Below are 12679 nucleotides of genomic sequence, written 5' to 3'. Positions count from 1 at the left end.
AGGGCGCAGCTAATAAATAAATAATAAATTATTAATTAATTAGAAAATTTAAAATACACTAAAAAATAAAAATATTTAATAATAAACAATTAACTAAAAAATGAATTATTAATTGATTAATAAATTGAAAATAACTATGTTAATAAATAAAATTTGTGTTAAAGTTTTGCCTAAAAAATTGTGGGAGATAGGGGGGGGGACTGCTCAAGATTTTGCCCCTGGTGCAAGAGAGGTCAGAACCACCACTGGGTTATAGAGAGCCATGGTCACTTTTCCACATCAGTAGGCTATAGGGCTCGATTTTGTCTTTTCATCAAAGGGATTTTATATAAGTCTAGTTTTGATAAAACAAAAGCAGTAATTATAGTCAAAATCTGCTAAATCAGAAAAGCCTAAATCAATTTTTATAAAATACCTGTAAAATCTTTATCTTTTCATAATTATATGACTGTTGCATTAAGAATATATTGAATGGAAGTTCAATTTTAGATCACAGTCTTGTTATTTTTGTTCTGAAGAATGTTTTTTAACGTGTAACATAACTAGTATATGCACAATTAACATAATGCATAAGTTATGAAGCAGAGATAGCTTTTAAGCAGAATTCAGAAAATTTGTTCAATATTATAACAGTATATCTGTTTTTTTTTTTTTTTTTTTTTTTTTTTTTTTTTTTTTTTTTACATCAATATCATCCCTTGAGGTCACATCAAAAATGCAACGTCAGATAAATAACTTGTTCTACATTATTAAGCTCTTGTCAGAGCTCTAAAAAGTACTTTAATATTCAATAGTATTTATATTAGATTTTATAACAGCTTTGAGAGGTTGTGTTCATTGTGTTCATATTCAGAGGTTTTGTTCATATTTTCTTCATTTGGAATCAAACAACTTAAATATAATGGAGTATTTTTGAATATAATGGAGTATTATTTTGTTGTACCTTGAATAGCTGAAAATAACCTACTTCTTTTTACAAACAACAGTGTTGTACAGAAATGTAGTTTTTGGTAGAAAACTGTTTCTTTAAAACAATATTATATAAGTAAAAGAATTGATCTAGGGGGTATCCTAATTGAAAAGGTATCCTAAAAAGGTAATATAGGGACCTAGGTTTCCCTAGGTCCCTATATTCTAATAGGGACAAACTAAGGATGCAATGTGTCAAAAATGAGTCAAAACAGAGTTTAAACATCAAAAAAAAAAAAAAAGAATTAATGACTAGTTTTCCTGGCTATTATACAATTCAACAAAACTCTTGCGATATCTGTCATGTTTAGCAGGGGCGGGAGTCAATTTGGGGACATTTTCGGACTTTATAGGGGATGGTCTGTTGTGTGCGGGAAGATAGGGCTCGGGGATGATGGAACGTAATCGGGGAAGAGACAGGGTTATGGTACTGAAACGGAGGTGCAGGAGGATCCTTCTTGGACCCAACGTGGGGAGTTCGAACTTACCTAGTAGATAAAGATATGGAACCTTCCCTTCACCATTTATGATTCCAAGTGCTTGTTTTGGGCATCACAGCCCTTGAACCACCTCTAATAGCTACATCCCCAAGCCCTTTCTTAATGCTGACTGTATGAATAGCATGGGCAGTTGTAGGAATTTGGTCGAGAGGTGGGGGTAATTTTGTCAAGCAGCAAAGAATGAAAGAATTTATGGACACAATAATAAATACACAAAACTATCTTTTTCTTGTCTTGATGGCACAAACAAATTGTTTTAGCTCACAGATTAACAGATTATTAACATGATCAGAAACTAAAAAGAAAAGATAAAAAGGCTCTTTTGCAAAATTTATTTCTTACAGCTTGACACCTTTTCAATTACTATAGATGAATTTCTCAAAAATTGTTTTCATCTATAGCTTGCTTTCATATATGTATTTATTTTTCTTTTTAATTTCCTATCAAGGTCTTCCAGTTCTAGACAAATAAAACACCGAGTTATTGCTGACCGAAACAGTAAGTCTGTAGACATAATTCATGGGCAACTGTATACTAATTACTTCTTTTGTGTAATTGAAGCAATTTTAAACCTCATCCATTTTAAGATCGTTTGTTTAAAAGTGATCTTGTAAACAATTCGTTTTAAATTTGACCTTTTAGTAATTAGGTTATACTTTCTGTATTTTGAAAACCTAATCAATGACAATCCTTTGTTAATATTTTAGTATTTGTTTTGCACTTGATGCAAAACAATGCAATGAATCTCTTATGATTAATGATTAGGTTCGTATTTATAATATTATAAATATGATGTAATATTATAAATATGATGTAATATTATAAATATTACGTGGCAGTCAAAGATAATTACGCTAGGTTTTTCTCGCACTCAGCCATACGTTAAGCTGTCTTTATTCATTTTTAGGGGGTTGGGGAGTGGGGCTATTTTTTGTTATAATCTTATTCCTGTTGGTTTAAAAAAAACATTCAGAACATTCATATATATTCATATATATATATATATATTCATATATATATATATATATATATATATATATATATATATATATATATATATATATATATATATATATATATATATGTATATATATCCCTTGCAATTATAGATTGTAGGATCAAAAGATAGACATCACCTAAACAACCATTATGTCCAAAATATATCTCACTAATTTTATTTTATCTATTTTTATATGTATCTTTTTATAAATCAGTTATTTTTCTATTCTATTATATCTGTTTATCTATATTTACTCTTTATATTTCTAATCTATTCCATATGTTTTCATGTAAATCTATTTCTATTTTTTATAAAATGTTGTTTATTTTATAAATAATTTATATATATATATATATTAATATTCAACATTTAATTTCATTTAGGCCTATGGTGGCATGCGTGGTATCAAAGGGTTAGTAACAGAAACATCAGTATTAGATCCAGAGGAAGGTATTCGATTCAGAGGTTTATCAATCCCTGAGTGTCAAGAGAAGCTCCCTAAAGGCAAAGCTGGTGCAGAACCTCTTCCAGAAGGCCTCTTTTGGTTGTTAGTCACTGGTGATGTCCCGACTGATGCCCAAGTAATTTATGACAATTCTTAAATTAATTATTGTGACATTGTAATTTTTTAGTATTGGCTATGTCTATAAACTTCAGAGAAACACGTTTATATTTACAAATGCACTTGAGGTGTAAAACCAAATGACCAAGTCCCGCTAATATTCCTAGTCACAGGCTCGTGGATCAGAGTCCCACTGTTGACGTTTTTTATGTCAGTAAAAGCCACAAATATTGAAATATACTACTTTTTGATAAAAGTAGCATTTGTGGAGTAAAGGATCTATATTAGACTATTTTTATGCATAAATGGACCAAAGATATAAAACCAGCACCATAGCCTGCAAGTACTCCTTATCAAAGGGTCGTAATTGGCGCCCCACTCTTGCCTATTTTATTTGTTAATAAAAGCCAAAAATATTGAGTATGGAGACTACTCATTTTTTTGTATAAAAGTTGCATTTGTGGAGTAGTGTGGAGAAATCTAAGGGATTGGATTACAGGTTTTTTTTATACCTATCGTCTAACAGGTTTTGTTGCTAGTTCTTAAATAATTCTTTTATATAATAACTCGTAGCTAATGCTCATCTTATATGGAAGATTGTGCTATATTTCCACTCCTTCTAAATTTTAATATAGCCCATTATTTGCCCTTTTATTTTTATTTTTTGGGCTATATTAAGGCTATATTATATATAGCCCTTTAATTTTTGCCCATTCTCAAAAGGTAACCTCAATATTACCATAGACGCTGGAGGATGATGTTTTTCTTACGAGGCTAATCAGCCATTTATTGTTTCTTGGATCTCGACATTTGATCTTGAATCTCAACTTGATCTGCCCTTTTCAAGAGTCTTCTGTGGCAAACATTTATCTATTAGTGGATAAATTATCAGGCATTAGATATTAGGCTACTAGTATACCGGGTATATGTCCGGTATTTGGTGCGTTCCTGGTATGTTCTTTTCTTTGAAGACGTTGTCTTGGGGAATCAACTGATTGTCAGAGAAGAATTTTTACTGGCAAAAAGTATTGTCAAATTTTAGCTATTTAGTTATTATGGTTAGGCGTGGAAACACTGACGAAGATGTAGTACTGCCTTAAAATCTTAGTAATTTGGAAACAACCAAAAGAAAAAAGCCTTAATAATCGAGATTTTCGGGTATGAATGGACCTCATATGGGTTGAGGGGGAAATATGTTTTATTTTGATGTCCTTGGTGCTTTAAGCTGAACAAACGAAAAAAATGTTGAAAAGTAAAGAACTGCAGTTTGAAAATTAGTTTTTTGATCTTAAAAATTTTCTTTTCTTTTAATTCAAACATAAAACATGTCAAATTTTTACATTGATAGCGATGCGAGAGGAAAACAGGCCCTGTTTTTTTTAGGTGGATAGGGTAGTTTTCAGTACTTTTGATAAGGAAAGTTCGTGTATTTCTATATTCATTAAATCCAGCAAGTTAGAACTATAAAAAAATCATAATTTGAATGGGTAGACATTGTCTTATTTTTGAGTAAATTTGGGGACATTTCGCAATATTTCGGGAAATATATTTATATATTTTTAAAGGCTGTATCCGGGGAACTTGTTTGAATCCCCCCCCCCCCTGACATTTTTGTCCGACTCGTAAAAATGTGTAAAAACTTATTTTTAATGTGTTTTTCACAGTTTTTTTTGTAACTCCCCCCCCCCTCCCCAACCCTCGAACGAAAATCTAGGATACGGTCAGGACATATATGCATTTCTTGTGACGCTTCGTAATTTTTTGGGAAATCTGTTTATATATATTTATCAAGGCTGTATCCAGGAGGGGGGGGGCGTAGGGTGTTTGACCCCAATCCCTCCCGAAATTTTTGTCCGGCTCGTAAAAACGTAACAAAAATGCATATAAACAAATTGGATGTGTTTTTTGAGGTTTTTCTGTAAACCCCCACTCCGAAAAAATAACCTTCCGAACAAAATCCTGGATACGGTCTTATTATTTACGTATTTTCGCCCTAGTTAAGTTGAAAGGAATGGAAATTAATCTTGAAAAGCAAACAACTGAAGTTTCCGATAATTTTATGGTATAGGACTATGGACAGTGTTTTTAAATACTAATAAGTATGCAACTGAGATAAAGAGGGAAAACCTGTTATGTTGCATAACATCGGTTTTAACTTGTACTGTTTCGGATTTTAAAATAGAATTTAGACGTTTTTATTATGCAATGTAATAAGAATATCTGGCTAGACTTGGGCTTAATCGCGCTTTGAGAGTTCGTTTGTATCTCATTAAGGTTCTGCACACAATACAAGGCTGCACTATTTTCTCTTTTTTTCACATGATAGTTGCAAATATACTGATGTGGATGTCTGGATATTTGTAGTTAATTTCCCTGTGCATATGGCTTATGGATATAGTTTGGCTAATATATTGCCCGGCAAGGCCATATCAATTATTTTTGTTCAGGGGGAGGGAGGGGTTTACACAAAAAACGGTAAAGAACGTATCAAAAATTTGTTTATATGCATTTTTGTTACGTTTTTACGAGTGCGACAAAAAACTATTTTTTTGGGGGGGGGGCGGGGCGGTCAAACCCCTTAAAACCCACCTCCCCCTGGACACTGCTTTGTTGCCTGGTTACTGCAGTTTCAATTATCCCTTATACTTTCATTCAAACAAAAGCAGTGGTACAGTTTATCCCCTTACTGGACTAAACACTATAATAACAAAATTCACGTTCAGAATATTTCGATTTATTAAATGTTCAGGTTCGCTTTCAGTTTAGCTGTATTTCATATATATTTTTTTTCAAGATCGGGGAAAAATTGTTCTGACCCCCTCGCCGAAATCCTGAGTCGCCTACTGGGCGAATTGTGTAGTATTTCATTAAGGTTGTGCATACAGTACAAGGATGCATTAATTACTATTTCTTCTCTGATTTAGTAGTTTAAAATGTTCTGATGCAAACATCTGGATATTGTAACTCTTTTCTTGTGATAGTTTTTCGTTTCACTATCGGCATGTGAACCATGTTCTTTGTTTCCAATTTCTTTCACTGTGAATGGAACAAAGGCTTTTTTGTTTACCCCCCCCCCCCTGAAACTTTTTGTGAAAAATAGGGTAAAATCTGCAAAATATGCCTTTTTTCATATGAAAAAGTACTTGATTTTTTTAATTGGTCAAAACCCTTCGAAATCACTTGAGAGTTAACTGTTGTCAAAAGTATATATTCGTGGATACATGTATCGCAGTTTCTTAGGTGCAAGATCGATGGTTTTGTTTGGGGGAGGGGGGGTAGTTTTTTTCAAAAACTTGGTTTCCCAAGGTTATTCTTTAAAAAAATCTTATGGGGAGGCTTCCTTTGCTATTTTCAATGTTTGCCAATGATTTCTTATGTGTATATTTGGTCATTCCTCGTATTTTCGCATTTTAAGTCAGTTTTAAAGGAGAAAACTTTTGATTAAACGCTGCCTTTCTTGTGTGTTTTGTTTACATAAAAAAAAAGTAAAAATATATGGACTGAAATTAGAAATCTGTAGCCTCGGATTGTGATATAGTATGTAGATAAATGTACCCATAGGTTCATACAATTTTGATCTTTTGCAGAAGGAGAAGAGTTTTCTTTGAGAGGGGTTGAACACAAAAAAGTGCACTTTTTACTCGATTTTTTTTGAGAGGGTAGTCTCCCTGTCCTATGTCTGTCTATATATGCATTTCTGTCTATATGTGTCCTTAGCGACGACGACTTTTCCTAATTTTATACAATTTCTTATTACTTCAAGATTCACAGAATTTCAGTTTCCTAGCTTAAAAAGTTTTGCTGTCCTCTTCGCATTTACAAAAGGTAAATTTATGCATTTGTAAATCAAATTTATAAATTGGCCAACTCGCAAGGCCTTAATGTTTCGTTTTGAGTAGATGTGAACAGAGCTGGAGTTGAAAAAAAAATGTATTCAAATATCAACCAAAGATAAGTAAATAAGTTAGTGACAAAGAAGAAAGTGAAAGTGACAAAAGTGAAAGACAAAAAGAAAATAAATCGTTCTTAAGTTTAAGCTAGTTTTATTCTTTTTATAGATTAAATCAAACTGTTGATTTCTGCTTTTCTGTTACACGTTTTTCGAAGAATTGTACAAATTCACTTACCTATCTCAATTAACCCTTGTCCTGTTTAAAATATATTAATGTGGCACTCTTATGAGCACAAGCTTTAATTTTTATTTCAGGTTGCAGCAATTTCAAAAGAATGGGCAAACCGAGCAGACTTGCCATCTCACGTTGTCACAATGCTGAACAATTTCCCTGCAAATCTACACCCAATGTCCCAGTTTTCCGCTGCCATAACTGCATTAAATAGCGAAAGTAAATTCGCCAAAGCATATTCGGATGGTGTTCATAAAACCAAATACTGGGAGGTAAGTATTTGAAAATAAACACAACTATAAAATGGTTGAGTTATTTGAATAGGTGATATTACAGTGGAAAGAAAAATGGAATGTTTTTTTTCAATATGTCTGTCAGTCGCCTGATGACCAGGGGGGTCGATTTACACAAATATAGGGGGAGGATAAGGGTTTTCTTTGTTTTTAAAATGAAGATGTAAAAAATATATTTTTCAAAATCAATGGGAGGAGGATCACTTTTGTTTTGTTTTTTCCGATCAAAATGCCATACTAAGTACTTTTTACAGCGGGGGGTCTATTTGGGTTAAATGCTGGTAAAAGTGATAAAACTGGTATAAACAATTGGTTTGAATATAAAGACTGTCTTATTTTAATTTGGATTATTGAGATTAAGATTTAGGTAAACATCTGCGCTATTTCTGAGTCTACACTGATATCTTACATAAGTGCTTTAGCTTTTTCTATACTTATACTTCAAATAATAATTATTTTTACGAAAAAATAATTTTTTACAAGCATGTATTTTACACATTATAAATGATACAAGGGCATGTACCTTTCATTTGAAAATACCTTTCGGGTTTTTTTTCATTGTTGTGTGTGAAACCAGAGTTTTTTACACCTAGCTTTCAAGATTAACAAGCCCAATATCGATGTCAAAAGCTCAAGTTTCCAAGAATTACTGTATTTTTGAAAGTGAAAGTAACAGATTTTATATAATATAAGTAACAGATTTTATCTGTTATATAATATAAGTAACAGATTTATAATATAAGTAACAGAAAGTAACAGATTTTGGAAAAATATATTAGTTTTCTCTGTCATGGTACTGTTTGCTTGTCATGGTTATCTGTTATATAATATAAGTAACAGATTTTATATAATATAAGTAACAGATTTTATCTGTTATATAATATAAGTAACAGATTTATAATATAAGTAACAGAAAGTAACAGATTTTGGAAAAATATATTAGTTTTCTGTGTCATGGTACTGTTTGCTTGTCATGGTTATCTGTTATATAATATAAGTAACAGATTTTATATAATATAAGTAACAGATTTTATCTGTTATATAATATAAGTAACAGATTTATAATATAAGTAACAGAAAGTAACAGATTTTGGAAAAATATATTAGTTTTCTCTGTCATGGTACTGTTTGCTTGTCATGGTTATCTGTTATATAATATAAGTAACAGATTTTATATAATATAAGTAACAGATTTTATCTGTTATATAATATAAGTAACAGATTTATAATATAAGTAACAGAAAGTAACAGATTTTGGAAAAATATATTAGTTTTCTCTGTCATGGTACTGTTTGCTTGTCATGGTTATCTGTTATATAATATAAGTAACAGATTTTATATAATATAAGTAACAGATTTTATCTGTTATATAATATAAGTAACAGATTTATAATATAAGTAACAGAAAGTAACAGATTTTGGTAAAATATATTAGTTTTCTCTGTCATGGTACTGTTTGCTTGTCATGGTTATCTGTTATATAATATAAGTAACAGATTTTATATAATATAAGTAACAGATTTTATCTGTTATATAATATAAGTAACAGAAAGTAACAGATTTTGGAAAAATATATTAGTTTTCTCTGTCATGGTACTGTTTGCTTGTCATGGTTATCTGTTATATAATATAAGTAACAGATTTATAATATAAGTAACAGAAAGTAACAGATTTTGGAAAAATATATTAGTTTTCTCTGTCATTGTACTGTTTGCCCACAACAAACTAAGCTTTGGCCAAACAACGCTTTGCAGTGCTCATTAAACTTCTAGTATGAATAAAATGATTGAAGTTGGATATAGGAAAGGGGTCTAGGTCAATCTAACGAAACTATATTTTTATAATAGGATAAGTTATGAATAACCCTTTGACAATATTATTATTATTATTATTTATTTATAACCCGTCGTTACAAAAACACAAGACAGAGTACAATAAAGATAAAGAAAAAAAAAAAAAAAAAAAAAAAAAAAAAGGGACAAATAATACATCAACGGATACAAACGAGAAAAACACTAAACTGACAAGAAATAAGAAAAAATTCTACACTTGACTACTGCTTGAGTAAACTATGCCAGGGGTGGTTACCAATTTTTCTGTTAAAACGGGAAATCTGATTTTCAATTATGAGAGTGGGATCTGCCAGTTTATACCTATTAATGAGGTATGTGTTACGTGTCCAGGGGGAGTCTTAAAAGGTACTTAGCATATTTAAAAAATATTGCTCGAAGTTTCTGTTTAGTGGTGCATGGAAATGTTCGCCAAAAAGGGCTGAGGTATAAAAAATGGGGCAATGCTAGAGCAGTATACAGCCGAGCAAGGATAAACCGGTTGAAGCTGAACTTCGTTGCAACCAATCTGCTGTATGCAAAACCGGTACGCTTTTCGAGATGTTGAATTAATAGCTGTCGTGTGTGTCTCAGCGTTTTACCAATCGGTAGTCCAAGATAAATGATGTGATCTGCTGGCTTAATACTTGTCTGTCCAAGGTCTATGGTAGGCGGGACTTGGTTTTCGGGCCAATTAAACAGTAATACCTCTGATTTTGCAGCGTTAAATTCTAGGCCTATCGCAGCATATTGCTTTTGAAAAATAGCAAAATTGCATTCGATGCCACCAATATTCCGGCTCATATTTAAAATATCGTCAGCATAACAAAGAAGAGAAAGGTCAACACCATCCAGAACACACGTTATTTGGTAATTTTCCTGTGCTGGAAGAACACTGTTATTAAAAGCCGGGGCAGAAGTAGGAGCACCTTGCCGGGCGCCTTTTCGTACTGGGACGGTTGGGTAAATTTCCTTATATTCTTCTCGGGCGAAACAACTTTTATTTGTGCCTGGAGGTTTTCATACATGTCCTTTAATAGCATTATGACATCTCGTTGGACGCCTCTCTTTCCCATTTCTAGAATAATTTGGTCGTGGATAAGGGAATCAAACGCACGCTTGACATCATGAATACCGATCGCGACCGACTCGCCTGAGCTTTCAGCGTCAATAAGGACAGAAGCCACGACGCTTAGCGCATGGCCACAACCAAGACCAGGTTGAAAGCCAAATTGGGAGGGTGGTGCGTAGCATTTCTCATTTATTTCTTTAATTATAAGTAGCTAAAAAATTTTGCAAAAAGTTGTTGATATAGTAATGGGTCGAAAAGACGTACATTCATCCAGGGGTTTCCCTTTTTTGGCACAGGGGTAAGGGACCCTATGCAAAAATTACTGGGAACCACACCTTGCACAAAAATCATCTGAAAAAGCAGGGCAAGGTGCTGAATGAGCATTGAAGATGAGTTTTTTAAATGAAGAGTAGAAATTCCATCAGCACCTCGTGACTTTTTCTTTTTAATGCGACGGAGCACGTTCTGAACCTCGGATACCGACACAGTAACGTACAAACAAAGCTCAGGAACAAAATACTAACTTTAAATAATAAAAATAAAAAAAAGAAAAAAACGAAAACAACAAAGACAAAAAATGAAACACACCAAGGTTCAACATTTTAACCAACAAAGACAATCATAATAAAATTCAAATCCTAAAAACCATAACAAGCTATTCCCTCAACATGAGCCTATGTTTATTCCCTAAACGAAGAAACTTGCACAACTGTTTAACAGCACATGCGTTCCTCTCAGCCATCCGCTCAATTAACCAGCATTCACTCCTAAACACTCATCCAAAACATTCATTCCGCAACTCAGACAACTCTTCACACTCGGATGCAAAATTAAATAAGTTCTCATCCACACATAGGGCGAAAGTAGGGGCCAGCCTAAACTTTCCCAAAAATTTCCTTCTCTCACCTAAATCCAAACTATCCCCTCTTACCAACAACAAATTCTTTATGAGCTGAGTAAACTTAAAGGCTATATTAATATCCAATAAGGTGTATTTTGCCCAAAAATAAAATATACACGGGGATGCCTAAAACTAGTGTTACCTGATGTCTGGTATTCTAATATATTTAGTTTTTTGCACATTATAATCACACTTGGTGCTCAACATGACTCATATACTGTGACAGTATAGTTACGCAAGATTTTCATGTGTAATCTAGATTTTTGTATACAGTTTGATGATCAGCTTACGAGCTGGACAAAAATTTTGGAGAGAGAAAGAGTGAGGGAGAGGTGTGTCAAATTGAATATCGCTTATTTTGATACTCAACAAACATTGAAATTGTACTATTTACTATGGAAAAGCTGTTGCTTTTTCGCGATTTTCCAAGTGAAAAGTGAACTGTTTTGGCCTATTTGCCCTTCGTCCTTGGTTTGGCCGTTGTCCAGGATGACAGGTGAAGGAATAAATTATAGTTTGAAATCATGCAAATGGGGTTCTTCGAAATCTCCCTGGAAATTACTGATAAATTACGAACGTCAAGTCCCAGTTCTGGTCATATATTCATCAAGGGAGGGCAGGTTATTCCAAATGTTAGGACAGGCCGTCAATGAGTTGAAATCTGACCTTAACGAAAGAGTAAAAGGGATTTCAGTATTTCAATACTTGAGTCACGGAAATGGATAAAACCCAAACACGGTAGATGGGGCACGATTTTGCGAAATGCTTGCACAGTATGAGCATAATTGACCCCTAATTAGATTTTGTAAGTGATCCTCAGCTAGGCCTTTTATTTCACTTTAAGGCTTTTGTAGTAACCGAATAGACATTTTTGTTTGTGTTCAGAAATATGGCCTCATGTATCGCAGTTACTACAACTTTTCATAGGGTTTTGTCAGTTTAAGCCTAGTCTTGTGGCCTGTATTGTTAAAGTACATCAGAACGTAGACGACAAAAGGAACGAAGAAAAGGGAATGAGACCAACTAAAGTAAAAATATTTTACTCTAGGGAAACCACACGGAACAAATCATAGTTTGGATCGAGCGAACTTCAAGTTTAATTCTGCCAATCAATAACGCTGTGAATTTGATTTTACTTCGCATTGTTATAGCATATTGGGTTATAAATGATATATATCTTTCTACTAAGAAATATAGGGTACTCTGATGCAAGGTTGTACCCAGAGGGGGGGGCTAGGGGGTTTGAACCTCCCCCCCCCCCCGAAATGTATGTCTGACTCGTAAAAACGTAACAAAAATGGATACAAACAAAATTTTGTATGCGTTTTTTAAGTTTTTTTGTGTTAACAAAAAACACGAAATTTTTTTTGTGTAAAACCCCCTCCGAAAAAAAAATCCTGGGTACGGCCTTGCTCTTATAGAAAAACCT

General features: G+C 32.9%; 1 protein-coding gene across 1 annotated transcript in view; it reads left to right on the top strand.

Annotated features, from left to right (window-relative positions):
• Nucleotides 1–12679, top strand: part of kdn (citrate synthase) — a 93680-nt gene that overhangs the window by 5851 nt on the left and 75150 nt on the right. Inside the window, exons 3-4 of the mRNA XM_089096040.1 lie at nt 2853–3050; nt 7239–7427. Coding sequence (XP_088952166.1) covers nt 2853–3050; nt 7239–7427 — 387 coding nt within the window. The remainder of the gene's footprint in view (nt 1–2852; nt 3051–7238; nt 7428–12679) is intronic.

The sequence above is a fragment of the Artemia sp. Qi Xiang Cuo genome, chromosome 1 (genome assembly GCF_049724085.1).
Source record: "Artemia sp. Qi Xiang Cuo chromosome 1, ASM4972408v1, whole genome shotgun sequence".
Lineage (NCBI taxonomy): Eukaryota > Metazoa > Arthropoda > Branchiopoda > Anostraca > Artemiidae > Artemia > Artemia sp. Qi Xiang Cuo.
This window is presented reverse-complemented; position numbering and strand designations above follow the sequence as displayed.